At 38.3% G+C, this 24,582-nt stretch overlaps 2 protein-coding genes across 5 annotated transcripts in view; one reads left to right on the top strand and one right to left on the bottom strand.

Annotated features, from left to right (window-relative positions):
• The window catches only part of ERBB4 (erb-b2 receptor tyrosine kinase 4), a 1,174,706-nt gene that overhangs the window by 686,608 nt on the left and 463,516 nt on the right, over positions 1-24,582 (top strand). The gene's annotated exons all lie outside the window — the stretch shown is intronic.
• Positions 15,101-19,427, bottom strand: LOC148116636 (uncharacterized). The gene is made up of 2 exons (XM_087882179.1): positions 18,925-19,427; positions 15,101-15,487 (listed from the first exon to the last, which is right to left on the bottom strand). The coding sequence occupies exons 1-2, from the start codon at positions 19,417-19,419 to the stop codon at positions 15,482-15,484; spliced, it is 501 nt and encodes a 166-aa protein (XP_087738305.1). The 5' UTR covers positions 19,420-19,427; the 3' UTR covers positions 15,101-15,481.

Here is a 24,582-nt window from a genome sequence, read left to right as displayed (position 1 = left end):
ATAGTTTTGAGGTGCCACATAATTTTGGGTTGTTTCTGCTGCACTAGACAGATATAGTTATTTCACTGGTAACAAAAAAATATGTGTGACTTTTTTTATGGACACTTCTAAGTAATTCTATCTCCCAATTCTAAAATAATTCTATTTCTTTGTTCCTGACCTGTCTCCTTACCATTTCACCTTTTCTTTTCTCTCCCCATCTCATTTCATAGAAGCTTATGTGTTTAGTTGTTCAGGACCCACAAGACTTTTTGTCTTTCCCATTGCAGTAGTATGTCACAAATAATTCCTTTCTCTGTTTAGGGTTGGGTTTTTTTTTCCCAATGGAAAAAACTTTCACCCATGCTTATATAGTAAGAAAAAAACCATTTTTTTCTCTGCCCTGGAATCTCTTCACTCCACTTGATACATAAAATAATTCAAGTGGTAAATAAAAACAGGAGAATATGGTAACAAATATAATAAATGCAACATCTGTACCCTTGAAGATGCAAGTATGCAAGAGTATTCAGTTGGATAATCCTCACATTTTCCAAACATTTATTTTATGATAGCAGAAAGTTTAAGAAGCACTGAGTATGAACTCTTACATCAGTTTGACTTTTTTCTCAATTAACATGGCATTTTGATTATTTCCAGTAGACTTTTTCTTTTTTCTTTTTTGCCTCTGTGTGTGTTTTCTGTAAAGAATTTAGCCAAGTACAAATATTTATAGCTCCCATTTGCTATGTTTTTTTATATGAATGTCTTCAACGATATACACCACAATTGGCCTTGTAGTTTTAATAGTGATTAGTGAGACTAATTTACCACAAACCAGCAAGAGGCAAGCAAGTAATAAAATTTCATAATGGCTGAAAAAAGAAATCGGTGTCATAAAACATAGGTGAACTGAAAACCACTTGAGTCCCTTATTCTTCCGATTCATAACCCAATAAAATATTGCACTGACTTGTAACAGCAAATTTTCATTAATTTTGTATACTGCTTTTGACAATAATCCAATGTATATTTACATTTATACATGTACTATTTTTATTATGAACATTTTGTTTGAACAGAGAACTTAAATACAGGACTGAAGCCATAGAAAAGCTATTTGAGGTAACAAATTGAATTCACCAGAAAGAGGTAACTTTGGAAATGAATCATGCTCCTTTTTTACACATGGAATGTTCTGATTAAGAAGGCTATATGCCAAAGTTTAAAATGCAACACTATTTTCCCTAGCTGTCCCTTCCCTTCCCTTCCCTTCCCTTCCCTTCCCTTCCCTTCCCTTCCCGTCCCTCTCCTTCCCTTCCTTCCCCTGCCCCTGCCCCTGCTCTGCCCTGCTCTGCATTTAGTATTAAGAAATAGTGTTGTAAAAGATCAGTCTATACAGTATTTCCATGTATGAAATTATTATTGTACCTTGAAAGATGCACTTCATTCTGAAATATAGGAAAAATTGGGGTGGGTGATTCTTCAAATATTTAGAGTTTAAAACAGGGGTGGAAAGTGTGACATTTTAGCTAACCAATTATTTTATTACCGAATTGGAACTAAAGAATACTTAGTTATCATTATAGCTGATGACTTTTAAAAGAAAACCTTTTGGGGAGGTTTTAACAGAGAACCCCAAAAGCTTTCCTGGAAATTCATGACCGTATTACATCTAGATGCTGAATGCATAGTGTATGTTTAAACATAATTAAATAAAAACAAACTGGATATTAATCTGCATAGAAACCGAAGAAATTAGAACATATACTCAGCTCATGCAAGAAGTTCACACAAACTGATTGTAAACAAAAATATCATACAGTTGCCAAAAAAATTCACTGGAACATTTATACAAATTATCATGTACCAGTAACAAAAAAATGGTGGAAATATAGAGTTGAAAAAGTAGTTAAAAATGAGCAGGTTAAAATATTGTGGGATTTCTTTCTTTCTTTCTTTTTTTTATTGAAAAGTTTTACAAAAAAAAACCCAGGAATTTTCTTCCCCCCCATGCTCCCCCCACTCTTTCCCTCCCCTCATCCCACCCTCCCCCCCAGACTTCCCAGAGCAAAATACAAGGTATTTCATTTAACAATCATAAACTAGATTAACCTACTTATCCTCAGACTACTAACTCCCCCCCTGAAACCTTAACTCCACTATAGATAACATAATACTTCTAATACTTAACGTTCATTCATAAGCTATTTGATATTTTCTTGTCTGATACTTATTTTGAATATAATCAATCCATCTTCTCCATTCCGATGCGTATCTTTCTTGTGTATAGTCCTTCAAGTACGCTGAGATTTTCACCATTTCTGCTAGATTCGTTACTTTCAGTATCCACTCTTCAATAGTAGGCAAAGAGTCCTTCTTCCAATATTGCGCTACCAACAGCCTAGCTGCTGATATTAAATTCAAAATCAATTTAGTCTCTGATACTGTACAGTCTGTAGTTATACCCAATAGGAACAATTGAGGAGTAAATTTCAACCTTCTTTTCAGAATATTCTGCATCACCCACCAAATTTTTATCCAAAATGCCTTGATTTTCTTACAGGTCCACCATATATGATAATAGGTTGCATCATTACATTCACATCTCCAACATTTAGCTTGCAAATTCGAGTACATACATGATAATTTTTTAGGATCTAAGTGCCATCTATAAAACATTTTATAAAAATTCTCTCTCAAATTTTGTGCTTGCGTAAATTTAACATTTCTGACCCAAATCCCACATTTCCATCATCACTGGTTCCTGAAAGTTTTGTGCCCATTTTATCATACAATCCTTAACCAATTCCGTTTCTGAATCTATTTCCAATAATGCATTATACAACCTTTTAATATGCATCTGACTTTGATCTCTAATCTGTTTCACCAGATTTTCCTCATTTTGCATAACACCAAATTTTTGATCTTCCCTCCATCTAGCTTGAAGCTGACCATACTGAACATTATGTTCTCTCCAAATATCTCTCAGTTCTATATCTTCCATCATATCAAAAAAAGATTTAGGTAATTTTGCACGTGTTGAGATCTTTGATAAACTTTTTTTATCTTTCTGTGTGTCTATTACTCCATTCCAGTCACCCATTAATATAAAAGATTTATAATCCCATTGTATTATTTTAGTATGTAAAAATTTATAAAACTTGTCTTGTTGCTGATTAGGGGCATATATTCCAATAAAAAGCATTTTTCCAGTCTGTGTTGATAATTCAATTGCAATATATCTTCCTTGATCATCTGCCTCAATTAAATTAGCTGATAGTTCTTTCCTTACATATATGACTAGCCCATTTTTCTTCTCTGGCACTGATGCCACAAAATGTGTACCTAATCTTGAATTTATCAAATATTTTTGGTCTAATAATCTAATATGTGTTTCTTGCAAGCAAATAACATCATTGTTAAATTGTTTCAAGTAGTGAAATACTTTCTTTCTTTTTTGTGGTGAATTTAAGCCATTGACATTCCAAGATAGGAATTTAGTTGCCATCTTTAGCCTTTCGAAGCTGTATGAGCATCAGCTGAAGCTCCTCCTCCACCTTACTCTTCGACCTAGCCCCCCCCACTGCTTCTGTTTTTTTGAACTTCTTGAGATAAATCTTGAGATTGTTGCCTTTTTGATTGTTGTTCTTGAAGTTTATAAGTTGATCGGGTCAGTCGTTGTACTTTTGGCTCTCCCTTCTTAGGTGGTTCCAAAGTTGGGGGTAAACCCCCAAGATCCAAATCTTCTTTTTTTTAAAAAAATTTGATTTATATGCCGCCCTTCTCCAGAGACTCAGGGCGGCTTACAATGCATTAAGCAATAGCCTTCATACTTTTGTATATTTATACAAAGTCAGCTTATTGCCCCCACAAACTGGGTCTTCATTTCACCTACCTTAGAAAGGATGGAAGGCTGAGTCAACCTTGAGCCTTGGAGAGATTCGAACCAGCAGTAAATTGCAGGCAGCTGTGTTAATAACAGGGTGCGTAGACCACTGTACTATCAAGGCTCTTCTTCCATGATAATTCCTCCAGCTGCAACTTCAGCATAAGTTTGTATCTGTTTTCCATCTTTTTCTTGTTGTAACATCTCCATTTTCTTCCCCCCCCCCAGTGAGGGTGGGTATCCAGCCTTTAAAACATTTACATAAAAGTCTTTTGCCTTCCAGATTGTGTTTAACAGTCTTTCTCCATTATCCATTATCTTTCTCCATTATAAGTCACTATTAGACCAATTGGAACGTCCCATCTGTATGCCACTTGTTGATTTCTCAGCTCATTTACCAAAAAGCCAAAGTCTTTTCTACTTCTCAGCATCTTTGGAGGAATCTCTTTCAAAACCACCACCTCTTGCCCAGCCACCTGAACTTTATTCTTGTAGGAAGCTTGTAAAATATCGTTTCTGATCCTCCTGGTTGTAAAATAAATCACCACATCTCTTGGCAGCTGTCTTTGTTTTGCCAGCCAGGAATCAACCCTGTAAATTTTATCAATTTGGCTTGCCACATCTTCTGGTCTTTCTTTAATTATCTCTGCAATAGCATCAGCACAAATATCTTTTAAATTTTCTTTGCTATTTTCTTTCAGGCCTCTCAATCTCAAAGCAAACTCCATGGACCTGTATTGTAACATTCATCATCCACTTTCTCTGTTCTGGTCATAACATCTCCCATTTTGCTTTCCAAATTTAAATTGGCTTCATTAATTTCTTCAACTTTCCCATCAAGCTGGATAACAAGGTTTGACAATCCTGATACAGCATAAACAATATCATCTCTTATTTCATCGTGTTTCTCTGCAACCACTTCCTTAATTGATCTTATATCCTCCTCAACTTTCTTTAATTTCCCTTCCACAAGTAATGTTAAGTTATTCATTGCTGTGGCTTGATTATTCATAGCTTCTTTCATTGCTGTTGCTTGATTATTCATGGCTTCTTTCATAAATTCTTTAAAATCATTAAGTGCTGCCTCCTGACTCTGACTCTGACTCTGTGAATCAGCCGGAAGTTGTGCTTTCTGTGTCACCACCGACACAACTGGAGAACCTCCCCCTCCTTTAACAACTCCTCGTTTCACTTGTTTAGAAGACATTTTTTCCCCTTCTAAAGAGATCTTTTTTTCCCCCAAAGCCACAAAGTCCCTTAAACAACTTTAAAATGTTTGTAATTTATAGTCTCTAATTTATCAGGCAGGATAGTTTTTTTTTTCTCCACAAGCTCTCACTTCCCAGCAGTTAATAAGCAGCTAATCCACTCTCCCAGCGCAGAATTCTCAATAAACACTTTCGTTTCTGGCTTTCACTTTCAAAACCATAACAAAGACGCCATCTTCAGCCTCCAGCTCAATGAAATTCAGTTTGAAACAAAGTAACTTCGGAGTTAAGCTCTGTACTTTTAAAGCTTGTTCTCCTGTTTCCGCTCTGCCTGCGCTTGTAATCAGTCAAACTCACTTTTGAAAGCAGGATCGGATCGCGGCTTCTCGCTCTGCTTTTGCAGAGTTGTCCTGGCTTCGGAGCTTCTTGCTGGGCTGGCTGGGGAGCTCTCGCCCTCCAAGCCTCTGGAAATATTCCAGAGGGCTTTCGGGGAGCTCTACTCTCGCCCACTGGCTCTCCTCTCCTTCTTTTCCTGAAGGGGAGGTTTTTCAGCCGCCAGACAGCCGGTTTGCGCTGTCAAAGCGGCTTTTACGAAGACACAGGGCTGGCGGTCTAAAAAGACCGTCCACGAAGCCTGTGGTGCCAACCGGAAGTCAATATTGTGGGATTTCTTAATACAGGCTGATAAAGTCTTGGTTCATAACATGCCATGTATATCTGCAGTTGAAATCTATATATATTTATCCATATATTAAATTATTGTATTTTATTCCAATCTCAATTTATATTGTATTCTATTTCAATTTCATTTTAAATTGTATTTTCAAATTCAAATACAATTTCATTTCAGTGAAATAAAATTTGATTTCACCTGGCAATAATTGTCTTCAAGTTATACAATTTAAAGTCTTCTCCATGGTGGCTCCCTCTCTCTGGAATATCATTCCCCCAGAGATTAGAATGGCCCCCACCATAATTCTCTTCTGGAAGGTGTTGAAGATCTGGTTCTGCCAGTGGGCCTGGGGAACCCAGAGTGGGATGGAGCCCATTAAATGGCTCATGTGATTAGCTGTCGCTGGGTTGGGAGGTGGGGGTCAGGGGTAATTTTTTACATTAATTTATTTGATTTTTTATGAGTTTTACAATTTTTTAAATATGTTTTTTTATATTCTGTAAATAAATAAATAAAAATAGTCTACTTTTGGTAAAGCATATATAACTAGCAATGTTGTCCCAGGAATGCTTGGGGGTCATTCCATGTCAAGTGGTCTGGGGCTACCAGCTTGACCATCACAGTTTACTTGTGGAGATATAGTCATTTATGTGACCCCATACAGCAGCCTTCGACAGTATGACTCTAAGAATGGGAAGGCACCAGGCCCAGACGGATTACCAGCAGAATATTACAAGACATTACAGGAATCACTGAATCTCCCATTGTTAGAAGTCATGAATGAAGTCATGTCAAAGATGGGCCTGGTGGCTCAGCAGACTGATAGCATTGTGATTAACACCAGCTGTCTGCAATTACTGTAAGTTCGAATCTCACCAGGCTCAAGGTTGACTCAGCCTTCCATCCTTTCTAAGGTAGGTAAATTGAGGACCCAGTTTGTGGGGACAATAAGCTGACTTTGTATAAAATATACAAAAGTATGAAGGCTATTGCTTAACGCATTGTAAGCCGCCCTGAGTCTCCGGAGAAGGGCGGCATATAAATCAAATTAAAAAAAAAAAAGATGAAATTACCCAAGTCATGGTCAGAAGCATATATTACACTTGTTCCAAAGGAGGATACTGACCCACAACAAATTAAGAATTATAGGCCTATTTCCCTGCAAAAATTCAGACTATAAAATCTTCGCTTCAATATTGGCAGAAAGACTTAAAAGATATATAAATAATTTCATATACTCCGATCAAAATGAGTTTCTGCCAAAAAGACAGATTAAAGACAATATGAGAATAATCCTGGATATATTGGAATATTATGAGGCACATCCTGAAAAGCAAATGGCTTTGATATTTTAGATGCTCAGAAAGCCTTTGATAATGTGAACTGGCGATTTATGTTATTACAGCTGGAACAGATGGGCTTTGGTAGAAAATTTATTCAAGACATAGAAGCCATATACTACAAACAAACAGCAAAAGTAATAATAAATGGAGAATTCACAGAGTCTATTGAAATAAAAAAAGGTACGAGACAAGGTTGTCCACTGTCACCTTTATTGTTTGTATTAACATTAGAAGTGCTAAATAGAAATATTAGAGAAGATAAAGATATAAAGGGAATGAAGATTCAAAAGGAAGAATACAAATTGCAAGCATTTGCTGATGACCTGGTTTTTATTCTTGAGGATCCATTAGAATCAACAACTAAATTGATAGACAAAATAGGAGAATATGAAAAAGTTGCTGGTTTGAAAAAAAATAAAGACAAAATGAAGATTTTGACAAAAAAGATGTTAATAAAACAAAAAGAAGAATTAGCAGAAATATTGAAGATGCAGGTCACAAATAAAGTTAAATACTTGGGGATATATCTGACAGCAAGATGCAGTGCACTCAAAGAGAATAACTATAATAAACTTAAGCAACAGATAGAGACAGATTTGGCAAAGTGGGAAAATTTACAACTGTCATTGATAGGGAGAATATCAACGATTAAGATGAATATATTGCCTAGAATCTTATACCTGTTCCAGACAATTCCAATCAGATTGGGGAAAGATTATTTTGAAGATTTGAATAAAATAGTGCTGAAATACATTTGGCAGGGTAAAAAAGCGAGGATAAAACTAAAGCTGTTGCAAGATGCCAGAATACGAGGAGGTTTTGGCCTACCTAATTGGGAACTATATTATCAAGCGACAAGTTTGATGTGGATTAAGGAATGGACAACACTAAGAAATGCCAGATTATTGACTTTAGAAGGGCAAGATTTGTTACTGGGTTGGCATGCCTTTTTATGGTACAAGGAAACAAAAACACAGGGGTATTTTAGAAGACATTTCAAAAGAGAGGCTTTGCTGTTAAACTGGGAGAAGGTAAAAAAAACATTATTTAAAAATTCCGGTCTGGTTATCAACCATTGAAGCATTCTCACATTCAATAACATTTAGAAAGGAACAAATTATTAGATATAGTGAATTACTGAATGAAAAGGGTGAACTTAAATCTCTGCAAGAATTAGAAGTACAAGGTATAAAAATGAATTGGTTTTCTTATTTGCAAATACAGTCTAGACATGATAAAGATTATAAGACAGAAGGTTTTTATAACAATTTGACTAGTTTAGATAAAATTTTAACAGGTACTGATGAAAACATAATCAAAAAATTGTATGGATATCTATTAGAGGTTAAATTGGAGGATGAACAAGTTAAAGAAATAATGATTGCTTGGGGGATAATTTTTGGACATGGAATTGACTTAGAGAAATGGCAAAAATTGCGTTCGCAAAATTATAAAATGACAAGGTCAACTGCATATAAAGTAAGTTTGTATAAGATGTTTTACACGTGGCACTTACCCCCGATGAGAATTGCGAGAATGTTCAAGAATAAATCGGAAAAATGTTGGAAATGTCATCAGATACCGGGCTCATATTACCATATGTGGTGGACATATACAGAAGCTAAAAGATACTGGACTAAAATCCACACGTGGGTGGAAAAAATGACACAAAAACACATAGACTTTAAACCAGAGATTTTTTTTATTGGGGATTGTACCTGAAATATACAATAGAGAATTGAGATATTTGATTGTGAATGTATTAACAGCGGCTAGAATTGTGTTTGTTAAAAATTGGAAAAATGAGAAAATGCCAACGCAAGATGAAGTTATTAAGAAAATAATGGAATGTGCAGAAATGAGTAAATTGACAGTTGAAATTAGAGAACAAGAAGATAAACAATATTATAAGATATGGGATCTGTTTTACCAATGGTTAGATAAAGAGACATGGAAATGAAATATGGTAGAGATTTTTCCAATGTAAGAAATGTAGAATTATATAAAATACAATATAAAAATGTACTGTTATTGGAATGATTTAGGAGAATGAAGGGCATAATACAAATTAACTTAAATCTTAGATTATTTTGTATGAAATGAGGGAAGAAACAGCCATAGTTAAATATATCATTAATGAGGATAACAATACAGGGATATATATGAATAGAGTGAAGATACACAAAAGACTTGTAACCAACCGACACACTGTTTGTATTTACATTGAAGATGGTTTTTTATTTGTTTTTTATATATTTGTTTAAAAATAAAATTTTTGTCAAGACAGTATGACTCTGAGATTTCACCACTGTTTGGTGACATTGTCACTAACAGTTCAATATGGACTTTGGCTTGGGAACCATATAAAATACCCACTTTAGGCTTGGGAACCTAGGATAAGCTGCCCAAATTGCTGGCTTGGGAACCAGAGACACCTACACAAGGCTTTGGAACCTCAAGGAAGAAACCAAACTACAGGCTTGGGATCCTGAACCAAGAAACCGACCCGTGGCTGGTATTGCATGGCTATCAGGCGTGCCCCCTATGGCGATGAGGTTGCTGGGTCAAGTGCTTGAACTGGTAGTGATAATGTCACCATGGACCAATGCAATATAATAGTACTAATGATGTCTATATAAAACAAACAAGAAAAAACAATAACAGAATGCATGTGACGCTGCCATAGCAACGTCCTCAACTTTGTCCCTATTTTTAGGGCTTTATACGTCAGAGATGAAACACCAACTCTACTTTTTTAGAGGGTTTGAAACATGCTCTTTCTAATGAGAATGATTTAACAGAGTTTCTAGGAGGTCTTTTTTTGTAAAAGCGGGCTGAAAATACCCTATTTTAGGCATTTTTACAAAAACGTCACCTTTACACTCAATTTGTGAACTATTGGAAAGCAGTAGGAGAATGAAATTTTATATTCAGAAACCTTATGTTGCTAAGTTATTACGCACAAAATTTCACATTTCTCATATCTTTCCTTCTAGAGATATAAGAAACCAAACTTTACCCTTTTTTTGGTGCCACAGTCATTTTTGGCCAAATTTGCTCCAAATTATCTAGATGGAGATCGCTCATGAGAATGTTTTTATTATTTTGTTTAATATAGCATAACAAGTTGTACAAGTTGGCCATGTTTTGTTTCTCTCAACAAAATATTGCTGGAGATATTATGTCTCAAAGTTGCTGAAATCTCAGAGTCATACTGTCGAAGGCTATGGTATTGGGTCACATAAATGACTATATCTCCACAAGTATTGCATCGGCAAACGTAACACTTTACCAATGTTCATTGGGGACGTATGTGCATGTTCACACATAGATTTTGATGACATTTGGTGTGAACATGCACAAATGTCCCCAATGCACATTGGTAAAGTGTTACGTTTGCTGATGCAATACTTGCTGAGATATAGTCATTTGTGTGACCCCATACCGCAGCCTTCGACAGTATGACTCTGAGATTTCAGCAACTTTGAGACATAATATCTCCAGCAATATTTTGTTGAGAGAAACAAAACATGGCCAATTTGTACAACTTGTTATGCTATATTAAACAAAATAATAAAAACATTCTCATGAGCAATCTCCATCTAGATAATTTGGAGCAAATTTGGCCAAAAATGACTGTGGCATGTTCACACCAAATTTCATCAAAATCCATGATGGTCAAGCTGGTAGCCCCAGACCACTTGACATGGAATGACCCAGGGTAAAGTGAAAGGGCTTTTCTCATTCAGTCCATGCCCAATAGAGCATAACTTTAACCAGACCTACTACATTTCCTACTCTGAAGTGTCCTCTGAATGCTTCTCCCTACGAATGGCTTATTCTAGTAAAGTCCAGATGCAGGGCATCCTGTTTACCTTTACTATCTATAATATAGAGGAAAAAGAGAATACTAAGATGTAACCCCCAAACTTTCATAAGTTAAAGAATTGGGTCAGCCAAAATGACCCAATATTGGCTGAGTCTCCTTGTTCTGACTGTGAAAATAAATGAGGAGATGATGGGAAGTTTTACGTCTCTCTGTTGTTTGAGATAGATTAACATAATGGGAGTCAGAGAATAATGAAAATAATTAAACAGAACTTGGTGGGAGTTTTTTCCTGTTATTTGAGGCGGTTCCTATTATAATTGAATTTCTTAATAAATGGGAAATTGCACTAGATATCGGTGTTCTTGTCTGTACACCTGTACATACAATCCTAATGAGCTTTTACATGTCAAATGTGTATTCATCACCAGGACTACCATTCAGAGATCACGAGTCATGTCTCTTTGTGTTTACAGCTCTGTTCCATGAATACCAGAGGGCAACGTGGAATTGTCCCTTCTGCTTAGCATTCTTCGTTGTTGCCTCAAGTGGCTACCAGGATTGTGTGGCAATATTGTGGAGAGAAGCCAATGAGTGCAGTTCATTTTGTCTGACATTGGTTCATATTATGCAGCTCAGCATAGAGATTTCAAAGTCTGCTGTATTATTTTTGAAATATTTGGCAATCTGTATTGCACTTTTTATTCAGTTGATGTAGTAGCAGCCAAGAAAATGCCACCCTCCTCTTTCCTAAAAGGAAAGACATATGTCAGCTCAAACAAATTTCCCAATACAGAATTGAATGTGTGTAAAATTTAATACTCTCTCATGAGAATTCTGTTGAACCTGGGGTCTTCACTACTGGAGAGAGATGCAAGATGTTAACAATAAATAATGAGTACAGTACTAATGAATGTTTTGAGAGCAGACGGAGTGTGATATCTTTGAAGGAATCTTTGAATGTTTAGGTCTTTGTACTTACCCTTCTAAATGAAGATAAATTCTAATTAAAACTAAGTCATTAGTTTAATTTTAGCATTGAGTAGCTATCTATTGTCCTGGATTGCTGAAATAGGAGGTGAACTTCACACTTGTGTTTGTAAACTTGAGTAAATTGTTTTATAAACTCAAGCATATGCTTGAGTGAAGTGGTAGTTAGTATGCACAGCTAACCTTGCCTTTTATATGCATAGCAATCTTTTGTGTCCCTTTTCTGTCTTAAATTATTGTAGCAAACAAAATGGTCAAGAGTGCCAAAAGAGTAAAGACTAAAATACAAAATAAAATAATCTCCCCCCTCCCAAAAGAAACCTCCTTAAAGATTATATTTTTGTTTAGGTCTAATTCTCACTAGGAGAAGTAAATCTATGCTTAAAAATAATATTAAATTTGACAGTTACTCCTTCACTGAAAAATGCTCCCAAAGCACCTTACTTTTCTGATGAAGTTGTTTTCTTATAGCAAGGATCAGCATTCAGATTGAGCCAACCTGAATTTCTCTTTCTCTCTCGTCAACACCGTAGCCAAAATATAATTTACCAATTCTATAAGAGGAAGAATTTTCTTTTTTAGAAAAGTATATTTTTTAATGTCAAATTAGTTACATTGGTAAAACTTTGCTGAAAAAGAAGAGAAGGATCAGATTCTAGCCTGCTAACCTAGACCCACTGGCATTTATGAGAGCCAATATTATGAACATAATATTGTTCACAGAATTTTAGAATGTATGGAAACAACATTGCAAGATGCCTACTTCCAACCATCTGTTTAATGCAAGAATCCATTCAAGCATCCTGGCCACTGAAAACTACCAGCACAATAGAATCTGCCATTGTTCTAACAGCCCAATTATAAGGTGTGACGACAATAAATATACCTTGGTGGTGGAAGAGATTATACTGTTTTGAAACCTGGGAGATCCTGTAACTAATGCCACCAAGAAAAGGGCTAGCTTAGAATAATTGCTGTATTTGTGACACGAGTCTGGAGAGTTTTCGCACTAACTAAATATGGCCTGATTTCCTGGTGGGAAAAAACACTTCACTTTTGTATTCTTTGCCTGGGCTGTGCAAAGATTTGTGAGTTACCCTTACTTTGCCACAGAGCTCTTACATGACCTATACATAGTAGGAATGGCTGAAATTTACTTAGAACACAGTGCATACATGATACATGGGTAAAATCCAAAAAGCATAAACATACATAAGCCATTTGTATGTTTTTTTCATTACCTCACACATATCTATGTCAATTAAATCACAGGACAAGAAGAATCATTATGAGATATCTTCAAGATTCCTAGAGGCAGGGGAAGCTTAATTTAATTAGCCTTTGTAAATCAATAACTTGCAGGGAATAAAGAGAACTCAAAACTATTTCAAAATTCATATGTGCCATTTCTGAAATTAATGTTAGGAACCATTCGTACTAAATTTTAAAAAAAGACAGAATAGAATATGGGAGAAAATCTCAGTCCAAAGTATAATAAAGAAGGATGGAGGACAGTTACTCCCTAATATAGAGCAATCAGTTCAGTAGATGTTGAACAAGGAAAGATGCTACTGCTGCTATGGGAAATTGGAAAATATGACAACTGTTAACATTGGTTTGGAACATATCCTCCAAATAGGATTCTCCCCTAAATTTCTGCTTATGCCAGAACCCTAACACTTATGGAGACAATTTCAATTTGCAATCTTTTCTTATAGTTTATTTTGAGATAAGTCGTTCTGTATGAGATTCCAATGGTTCTTAATTATGTAAGCAAAATACCAACTTTAAGAATACAAGCAGAAACACAGCTAAATTTTGTGGGGAAATCCAAATGACATAAGAAAGAATATCCACAAAGGATTTTTTTTCTGTCTTACAGATTTTCTATATTTGCTGTTTCTAAAGTAACAACCACATCCATAAATAACCACAACAAGAAGTAGCATGATTGTTGCCAGAGTTTCAAATGACAACAATTTACTTTCTATTACCCATTAGGGCACTCACTTCATGACCAATGAAAAAATGTTTATTGTTACAATAAAGTGTTTAAGCAAAAAGAAGTCTAAGAGTTGACACTCAGAAATTTATACATACAATATACAATTTATCAAAAGAGGTCACTCAAAATTCAAATGTAAAAGAAGACATAGCAGTTCTAAGAAATGCAATTAATAGAGCCCATTCTTGTTTTTAGCCATGCATTCTGAGAATAAAAATCCATTTTCTTATTGGAGAGAGCATCAAAGTCTCGGGAGTCCAGGCAGACTACAATTCATAGTAGTCCTTGGAAGGACTCCACTCTCTTTTCTCCACTGCTCTCTCAGAGGAGGTGCAGAGGTGTCTGAAAAGTCTTAAAAACAATACAAAGGCAGAATGATAACATCAGATCAATCCTTTACTTTAACGTACCTAAACAATTATCACAAATATGTTACATTTGATTAAACCTTTAAGAAGGAACAATTAGGTTATTTCAAATAATTTTGTCACAAAATATTTTTCACCCATCATGATTTCCTAACCTACTGAAATTCTGTAAGATATTCCCCTGCTGTGTGTTCACAAAAATAGATCAAATAGTAACTAAGCATGTAAATCAACCAATGGGTTCCCCCCATTTCCCATTGAATATGGAGGGGAGGGTGGAACTGCAAATGTTTATGAATTTTGGAAGTTTCTTAACCAGATTCTTGTTTGTTCTCTGTCATTTTAATTACTTTTTCAAAAAAACATCATATATTTTATATATATCATTTTTAGAAAGCCCTAAATTGTGACACAGAGGAACAAAACATTTTTCCTGTTATCAGTAAAGCAGCAAATAAATTTAAAAAGTTCATTTAATTCAAAAAGAAGCTCTTGATTCTGATCCAGAATCAATTATGGAACCTCTCTGCAGACTATTTGCTGTTGGACCAAATCTTGTTGTTCATTAACAGATTTTGGAAAGATATATAATCATTTTTTCAGAAGTATTTTTTCATGTAGAATGGTATACTTAACTGGAAAATAACAAGAGTGGGTGACAGGCAGACAGAGAGGCTGACTGTGCAGATGCACACTTGCCATTTAATCTGTTCCTATCCTGGACTTGTACTAGTTTGATTCTAAGTAGTTCTAGAAAATTCTGTCAATGTCAGGTATGCTTCCTTCAGTATCCAGGAAAGAAAACCCCAAACTCAAGCATTTTGAAGAATTTGGTACTTTTACTGAATATGAAAAGATTAACACCCCAGTGAAAAGCTGGAAGTGACCAAAACGCGCGAAATGCATCTACTAAGCTTCTTCCCCCCCTCGTGTTTATATTTTCTCAGCCAATCTAAAGGTCTTCCAAAGGTCAGGTGGCAACACGTCTGGCAGCGTCATCCATCAGGAATGTCGAGACAGTTGGTTAGCCATCCCCTTCTGAAATCCAGTTTCGATTCCCACGAAGTCCCCTCCTACAAAGACAAACCCCCTCCTGCTCTCTTCCCCCCCTTTGCTCCATACCTAATCCCTCCCCGTTTCTTATGGCAGCTAAAGCAGGAAAGCTGAGGCTGACATTCGGCCCCTCTTGCAGAAGAGACGTTAGTCCTAAATAAAAGGAAGAAAGAGAAACAGAAACAGAATATATACAATGATCAAGGTTTATCAGGGTATTTGGCATAGAATTGTTGTACTTTCTTGGGAGCTCGGACATCCCGTTTATTTACCCATTCAGCCTGAGATAGTGGAAAATGTTTCCAGGCAATTAGATATTGGACTTTACCATGGTGTTTTCTAGAGTCCAAGATTTCCTTAACCTCAAAATGTTGCTCCCCTTCTATGAGGATGGGAATTGGAGGGTTGCTATGATCAACCCTTAGGGGAGATGAGTGTTCAGGTTTCAATAAACTAACATGAAATACAGGATGTATCCGTCTCAAGGTTTTTGGTAATTCTAATTCAACTGTCACTGGATTTATCAGTCTAATCACACGGAATGGTCCTACATACTTAGGCCCCAGCTTTTTAGACCTCTGGGTGGTTTGTAAGTATTTGGTAGACAAATAGACTTTATCCCCCACTTTGTAAATGTGAGCTGGGGACCTTTTCTTATCGGCTTGTGCCTTATGAGCTCGGTGTGCCTCATCTAATGCCTTCCGAGTCACTGTCCAGGTGCTCCTTAATTGTTCCATCCAATCTATCAAGGAGGGATTTTGGGGATCATCTTGAGGTAACTCAGGAATGGGTACAAAATCCTGGCCCGATGCAACCTTAAAAGGGGTGAATCCGGTGCTACTATGCACAGAATTGTTATACGCCACTTCTGCAAATGGCAACAAGTCTACCCAATTGTCCTGTTGGTAATTCACGTAACACCTAAGGTATTGTTCGAGCATCCCATTGGTTCTTTCACAAGCACCATTTGTCTGAGGGTGGTGACTGGAACTTAACCCCTGTGTGGAGCCTATCAATCTTAAAAATTCTCTCCAGAAACTGGAAGTAAATTGTACACCCCTATCAGAAATTATTCTTTTCGGAGACCCATGTAGTCGGTAAATCTGCCGAATAAATAATTTTGCGAGGGTTTTTGCTGAAGGGATCTTTGAGCAAGGTATGAAATGTACTTGTTTGGAAAACAAATCAGTTACTACCCAAATGACAGTGCAGCCCTCACTGTCGGGTAAGTCCACAACAAAATCCATAGATATTTCCTTCCATGGGGCGTTCGGTCTAGCCACACCTTGCAGTAATCCAGGGGATTTCCCTGGAGGTCTTTTAGCCGAGGCACATACTGGACAGCTAGCCACATATGCCTGTATGTCCTTTTTTAGTGCAGGCCACCAAAACTGTCTCTTAACAAGATGTAAAGTTTTGACAAACGCAAAGTGTCCTGCGGCTTTGGCATCATGCGCATATTTCAAGACGGTTGGTCTTAATGTGGTCGGAACATACAATTTTGATCCAACCTAAGCTAGTCCGTCGCGAAGTGTGCATTCATTCGAGTGGATTTTAAACCACTCGTCAGCTTTTAGCGCTTCTCGTAACTTTTCGAGTAAATCCCCTGAGAGTTCTGGATCGGTTTTACTCTGCGCTCTGGTAGTGACAGGTGTTGCCAATTGCGTTAAGGGGATCATTGGTTGAACCAGTTCCTTCTTTATGCTGTTGTACTGTGGTAATCTGGAAAGTGCGTCCGCCATGAAATTTTTCCCCCCAGGAAGGTAACGTAAAGTGAAATTGAAACGCTTGAAATGTTGGGCCCAACGTGCCTGTTTGGGTGACAATTTGCGTGGTGTTTTTAATGCTTCTAGATTCTTATGGTCAGTCCACACCTCGAAAGGGTGTTTTGCCCCTTCTAAAAATTGTCTCCATGTTAACAGCGCCCATCTAACTGCAAACGCTTCCTTCTCCCATATGGCCCATCTCCTTTCTGTCTCAGATAGCTTACGGGATGTGTAAGCACAGGGTTGTAATATTCCATTCTCATTCTTTTGCAAGAGTATCGCTCCTACGGCAACGTCGCTAGCATCCGCTTGTACTACAAAAGGTTGTTCTATGTCGGGGTGTTTGAGCACAGGTTCAGCTGCAAACAACCGTTTCAGTTTTTCGAAAGCGGCCTGACAGTCCATAGTCCATTCTAGTGGTTTCGAGGGTTTGGGTTTTATTTCCCCTTTGGTTTTGAGCAAGTTTGTAATTGGCAGTGCGATTTTTGCGAAAGAGGGGATAAATTGTCTATAAAAGTTAGCAAACCCTAAGAAACTCTGTAACTGTTTACGGGTGCGTGGTGCGGCCCATTCCATTACTGCCCGGACCTTTTCCGGGTCCATCTCTATTCCCTCATGCGATATACGATATCCAAGATAGTCGATTTTGTCTTGATGGAATTCACATTTAGAAAGTTTGGCATAGAGTTCAGCTGCTCTGAGTTTATTCAAGACCGCTCGAACCAATCTTATATGGTTGGCCATGTTGTCAGAATAAATTAGAATATCGTCCAAATAGACCAACACCCCCTTATATAGATGCTCATGCAACACTTCGTTGATCAACTGCATGAATACGGCCGGGGCCCCCTGTAGTCCAAAAGGGAGTACTCTAAATTGGAAACACCCCAGTGGGCAATTAAATGCTGTCTTCCATTCATCTCCCTCTTTTATTCTCACTCGGTAGTATGCCTCTCTTAAATCAAGTTTGGTAAAAAAATTTCCCTTTCCTAAATGGGCCAACATGTCCTTCATAAGTGGGAGGGGATAGACATTTTCCACGCAAATGGCGTTCATGTTTCTATAATCAACAACTAATCTGAAGGATCCATCTTTCTTTTCGCGGAACATTACTGGCGCTGCTACCTTGGGTTTGGCTCGTTCGATAAATCCCTGTTCTAAGTTTTTGTCAATAAAATTCCGCAATTCCTCCAATTCTCGAGGTGTCATGGGGTATATTTTTGGTTTGGGAAGCTTCACCCCTGGGAGTATTTCAATGGTGCAGTCAGTGGCCCTGTGAGGAGGCAGAGTATCAGACGCTTTTTCACTAAACACTTCCTTGAGGTCCCAATATTCCTTCGGAATTTTCTCTTCTCCCTCAATATAGTTAATGGCTACTGCGGCCCCTTCTGTTCTTATGTCGTCCCTTAGGGAGGGGCCTTCTTTTTCCGGAGGTGGTTCTGCCGTACGGATGCGCAGGACCCCCGTTTTCCAATTTACTCGTGGGTTCCATTTACGAAGCCAGGGCAGTCCTAGAATTAGGGGCCTTTCCATGCCAGGTGCTACGATAAAGCTGAGTTTTTCTATATGATTCCCCAACTGTAGTTCAAGGGGTTCGGTCATAAAACTAGCTGGGCCCCCTCCTGCAATCGACCCATCTAATTGACAAAATGCAATGGGTCTTTTTAAAGTTTTCAGTCTCAGTCCCATTTCCTCCACTACTTTGGGGCTAATTATGCACCTAGTGCACCCCGAGTCCAACAGGGCTAACAATTGCGCGTGAGTTCCTGTGGAGGGCACCCTTACTTCTACGGGGATGAGTAAGGGTTCTTCCGTGTGACTCACCCGTTCATCGGTGTCCGAGTCGGAGTCCGTCTCGCTGTCGTCATCGTTGGTCGGAGTTCCCAACTCACGCTGGTTCTGGGGAGTGAACTCAACGACTTCTCCTTTCAGGGCGGTGCCGCGGGTTTTGGCGGGTATTTTATCGCTTTTCTTTTGGCTGGCCCCGGTGGCTTTTGGCGGTGGTTTGGAGAAACATTCGGCCGCCCGGTGACCCTCCTTCCCACATTTGAAACAGGTGAAGGGCTTTGACTTGGGTTTGAATTCGGTCTTCCCGCCAGTCATCTTGGCCGCCCCCTTACGGTAGAAAGAGGATGACTGGTCCCCCATCCGCCTTCCTCGGAGTTCGCTCCGTTTCAGCTCGATCTCCACATCCTCAGCTACTATGTACCATCTATCCAAATCATCGGGGACCCCCATGCTCCTGCAATCTCGATATATCTCATCATTCAGTCCATCCTTGAAACTCTCCAAAAGAGCCATTTCTGACCAGCCTGTCATATAAGGTGCCAGTTCACGAAACTCTTGAATATACTCTGCCACCGGCCTCCGACCCTGCTGAATGCTTTTCATTCTGAGTCTCGCCTTTCGTTCAGCTAAATGGTCTTCAAAACGTCTTCTAAGGGCCCTCATGAACTGGTTGTAATTTCTCAGCAGGAGGGAGTTGTTATTGTGGAGAACTACCATCCACTCAGCCGCCACTCCCTCTAGGGCATTCGCAACGCTTCTGACTTTAGCCACATCCGTTTCGTAGTCCTCCCCCCAATCCTGCATGTGGTTCCACACTTGGGTCAGGAAAAATCCCAAGGTTTTAGGATTTCCATCAAACTTCCCAGGAAGGGGGGGGATTTTTGGCTTTTTACGTCTGCGGGGGGGGCCCTGCAGGGCTGGGGTTCTCTGGCCGGCTGCATCTCTTCCTCGAGCTGCCGAAGCCTGGGATGTTCCCTCCTCAAACTCTTCCTCTCCCCCGCAGGCTGTCTCTTCGGCCTCCCCCCTGGGGTCTGCTTCCCCCTTCTCCACAGGAGTTTCAAAAGACTCACGGTTTTTTCTGCTTTCTTCCACATCACGGATAAGCTGCAAGGCTTGATCTATCATGAGACGTTCCTTCTGCTGTTGCATCCACACTGCCTCCCTTTTTTGGGGTCTGGAAGTCGTCACTCCCCGGGGGTTCTCCCCCCAGTCCGGCAGTCTCCCCACACCTTTTGACCATCTGGCCTCCTCCGGTTCCAAACGGAGTTTTTCCAGCCATTCTGCAGTTTCTCTTTCCGACTGGAGGGCGGTTGAACTCGCTGCCCCCATCTTCCCTTCTTCATCACTCCCTCGATCTGACATACTTTGGATTTTCAGTCCCCTCGGGTTTTGTCCGGGATGACTGAGATGACTTCCAGCTTAATGTCAGGTATGCTTCCTTCAGTATCCAGGAAAGAAAACCCCAAACTCAAGCATTTTGAAGAATTTGGTACTTTTACTGAATATGAAAAGATTAACACCCCAGTGAAAAGCTGGAAGTGACCAAAACGCGTGAAATGCATCTACTAAGCTTCTTCCCCCCCTCGTGTTTATATTTTCTCAGCCAATCTAAAGGTCTTCCAAAGGTCAGGTGGCAACACGTCTGGCAGCGTCATCCATCAGGAATGTCGAGACAGTTGGTTAGCCATCCCCTTCTGAAATCCAGTTTCGATTCCCACGAAGTCCCCTCCTACAAAGACAAACCCCCTCCTGCTCTCTTCCTCCCCTTTGCTCCATACCTAATCCCTCCCCGTTTCTTATGGCAGCTAAAGCAGGAAAGCTGAGGCTGACAGTCTGGATGTAAACTTTTGAGATCTAACAAGGGGTTCAGGCCAGACCGCACACTACCCCACGTCCCTCCTTTAGACAATTCACCAGTTGTGTGTATTTAGGCAAACCATTTCCAAAATCTTGCTGAGAAACTGCAGGGACTTCTCCAGGCACTTGCCAGAAGATAATACTGACTTGAAGGTGCTCTCTCTGTCTTAACACACCCATACAACGCTCCTTCCCTCATAAAGAGAAAGAGACAGGGACAACAGCAAGTAAAAAATTCCTCCTTTCCAGGTCTTCCTTTGCCCCCACTGCTGAAATAACATTTCAATGAATATTTTTTTAAAAAAATGGTTCAAAACCTTGCATACTTTAAAAAAAAACTGTCTTAGAAATGTATTTTTCTTTTCCAACTTTCTACTCCTTCCTGACTATTTTTTAAGATAAATCTAGGAGTTTCCAGTCAGGTGAACTAGAAGGTTTTACCCGAGCACCCAAAGAGCCAATATAATCAATGACCTATCTTAGAACTGGAAACAAAAAAATACGTCTCAGGAAAAACTCCTGAACAACAAGTAATGTTTTTTTTTTTAAGGCTAGGAAAAATAGAAAGCTGGGTAAGGAAAAAAAAATGAAACCAGTGACCCACATTTCACCCAGATCTCAAACCAGCAATCTTCTCTGCATAAAGGGAAATACGGAACTTAATAGAGTGCATTATGAGGATTGGCCCAGTTGAGGGCATGATCCTTCCTAGGCAGAGGAATCGATGAACTACTGCCAACTGCAGTGCTGAAACTCAAATGGAGACGAGACATTACAGAGAAACAAAAGGAAGGGATACGTAAAAGGTCAGTGGGGGATTACTAGAAGGTGATATCATCCATTTCTGTACTCCAAAAGTAGTTGCCTGTGTTTTCTGGACTGAGAGCAAGCAGGCAGGGTGACTAAGCCCATTGAGGAAAAACGAGAAGGAACTAATAGATTTCAGTATAGCTGTTCTGGGAATGGCCCTGAAAATTAAATTGTACAATGTATTTTTCATTACTGATGGAAAATTGGTTTTGATTTATATATGTTTTAACTATGAATATGAATATTCATTTGCAGAAGCAGGCATTTATGCGCACATATGAGAAGGTGGGTATGCAAGCTGTAGAATGTATTGTATGCTGGATTAGTGGATAGAAATTCATTCAATGACATTAACAAAGATTGTATCTGGAAGTTTAATTTTGCTTGAAATATTTGCAGAAGAAAAATGTACTATGCCTGGAGAGCTGTTCCTAATAACTGATGGAACTAGAGATGTTTTGCCAAATAAGGAATGAGATTATAAAGCAGACTTTGGAGGCTAGGTGTATGGGCCAAGTTTCAAAGAAGAGAGATGCAAATTGCTAAATTAAGAGCAATGCAAATAGAAAAGATGAACTGAAGCTTTATATCAGAGAAAGAGGAACAAGAAGTCTTCTCTTCCTAGTTGCTCATAATCATTTGTCAGATTCGCTCCCAAAACAACACTTGAAAATGAATAGCTTTGAAACAGGGCCTCTCCAAACAGCCTACCTCCTCAAGGAAATTAACCAACATGGTGAAGGAAGTGAAACCAGAAACAAGAATTGAAGAGGTTAGAGTTTGGGATCCCATGAGGAATGTAGCAGAAAACTCTTAGCTTAACTTTAAAACAGCACACTACAGTGTTTTATCACACAGCATAAACACCCTGAACTCTCAGCAGTGTCAAGATTACATTTATACATGTGTTCTACTAGGTTTCAGTGTTTTGATTTGACAGCCCAAATTATGCTTTTGCTCAAAATAGTGCTCTGATTTATAAGGACATTGGTCATCAATGGAATCTTCATTTCAACTTTTAGCAGAATCAGGGGCAATAAAAAAAAAAACAAATGTGCTTTTTTTAAACAAGTCTTCACTAGAATTTTACTATTGTGACATTTTTCAATGGAGGGAAAGATTTGAATCTCAGTTACCATAATGTATTCAATGGAAATATAAGCAGCTTTTGAGTGACATTCTATTTAAAAGCAATTACAAATTACATGACTGTTAGAATGGTAGAAGATTAATTCTTTCACAAAGTCTATTTCGTAGTATGATGAAGCCTGGCCAAAAGCACCTGCAGTGTGGATTTAAGGGGAGAGCAATCTCTCTCTCTCGCAATCTCTCTCTCTCTCTCTCTCTCTCTCTCTCTCCCTCCCTCCCTCCCTCCCTCCCCTCTCTTCCCCGCCATCTCTCTCCCTCCTGTATGTGTGCACTTTGGTGTGCAAAACAGCAAGGATTATTTTAAGAAACTCTCATGTTTTGCATTAAGGAATGCCTCTTTTAAAGGATAATTTAAGATAGATGTGTAAATAAATACTTGGATACCTCTTACTTGGAGGAAGTCAGAGGGAAACAAACTTTATATGGAAACATAAAAATATTATTATTACCAGGAAAAAAAAAATCTTGAACAGCAGTCATTAAGCTCTTCATAAATTGTATAAAACTACTCTTGATATTTTTACCATTGTTCAATGCACCAACCAGGGAGAAGAAAACTAAAACAAGAGATAGATTTTGGAAATATATCAGCTGGAGGCATCTCTTGGAAATGGTGAAGCAAATTGTTTTTGTCAGATGTAAAACAACAGCTTACAATACCAACTTACAATGTCTAGACATTTTGAAATAATGTGGTGCATCTCTGGTGGGATAGATTGAGCTCTGATCCTTGGGTGAGGTAGATCCCCCTAATTTGTGAATGCTTCAAGCATAAACACGAAAAGAGATGGGTAGATTAAACATGTCAGCCCATTGAAAATTATTATGTATTCTCTTTATACAACCAAGCTTTAGCAGTTGCTAAAACTGCTTCAGATGGGATGTAAGGGAAGGAGTGAAATCATTTTCCAAGACCTGCTTGCTTTCACAGATTTTGAAATATTTCTAATTTTTTCGACAATTCGCCAAAGAAATAAGAATGTGGAAGATGAAAGATGACAACATGAAATACCTACTGAGTTAAACACAGTTATAACCTTCTGTGTAGCTTGCACAAACATACATACATGCATACATCTGCAGTAACAAGCAGTTAATCTTGGCAGGATGCCACATATTTGAAATTGAGTTGTTTAGTATGTTATGATGAATGGAAAATTATATAGAAGCTGTTTGCATGACCACCACCTGGCTTAATGGGCAGCTTTATGTGATGGATCCAAAATAGTGAAAAGCTGAACAAAAATGAGGGAAACTTTAGGATGAATTGAACTAAGCATAAATGAAAGCTTCTTTGGAGTGCTTTCCATGGTGACAGAGAAGCAAAATATGCTTATTCTCTTACTTCTATTGTATCTACATCTGCTGGACCACAATGTGGTTCTATACTTTTCAGGCTGTTGTAAATGATATGCTGGAGCAGTTGGTAAGAGTTTGCATTAGTCTTTGCAGTCACTTTCATTAGAATTGCTTTGATTCTGACACTAGTACAGTATAGGCAGGTTGCAGTGATAGAATAGACAGCTTGACCTATTGGTTTGGTTTCTTTTCAGCTTGTAAATGTTATATATAAAGAGGTGAATGTTACCACCTTCTAGCTATTTAAAAGACTAGCTTCATAGTTAAAGTATACAATTATTGCTTTTTTATGGAAGGTCTATTTAAAGAAGCAATGATAAATCAGTTATTAAAACATACCATCTGATTGAGAAGAGTTAAAAAATCATCAGCTGACTTCAGATGGACCATTTATAACCAAAGTGATAGGGGAGGTTATGGCCTTTAAGACACATTATGCAAGGCATTTTTTGATTAGCTATACCTTCTGGTTCCAGATTGGCTTTTAGCCAGATTGAGGGACTAAGATTGTGTTGATCA

The sequence above is a fragment of the Pantherophis guttatus genome, chromosome 1 (genome assembly GCF_059756535.1).
Source record: "Pantherophis guttatus breed Tessera chromosome 1, ASM5975653v1, whole genome shotgun sequence".
NCBI lineage: Eukaryota > Metazoa > Chordata > Lepidosauria > Squamata > Colubridae > Pantherophis > Pantherophis guttatus.
The sequence above is the reverse complement of the archived record's forward strand: the minus strand, read 5'-3'. Positions and strand labels throughout refer to the sequence as shown.

Bases quoted from the DNA above. Each gene is read 5' to 3' on its own strand.
- LOC148116636 (XM_087882179.1), bottom strand. From the start codon at position 19,419: ATGACAGGCTGGTCAGAAATGGCTCTTTTGGAGAGTTTCAAGGATGGA.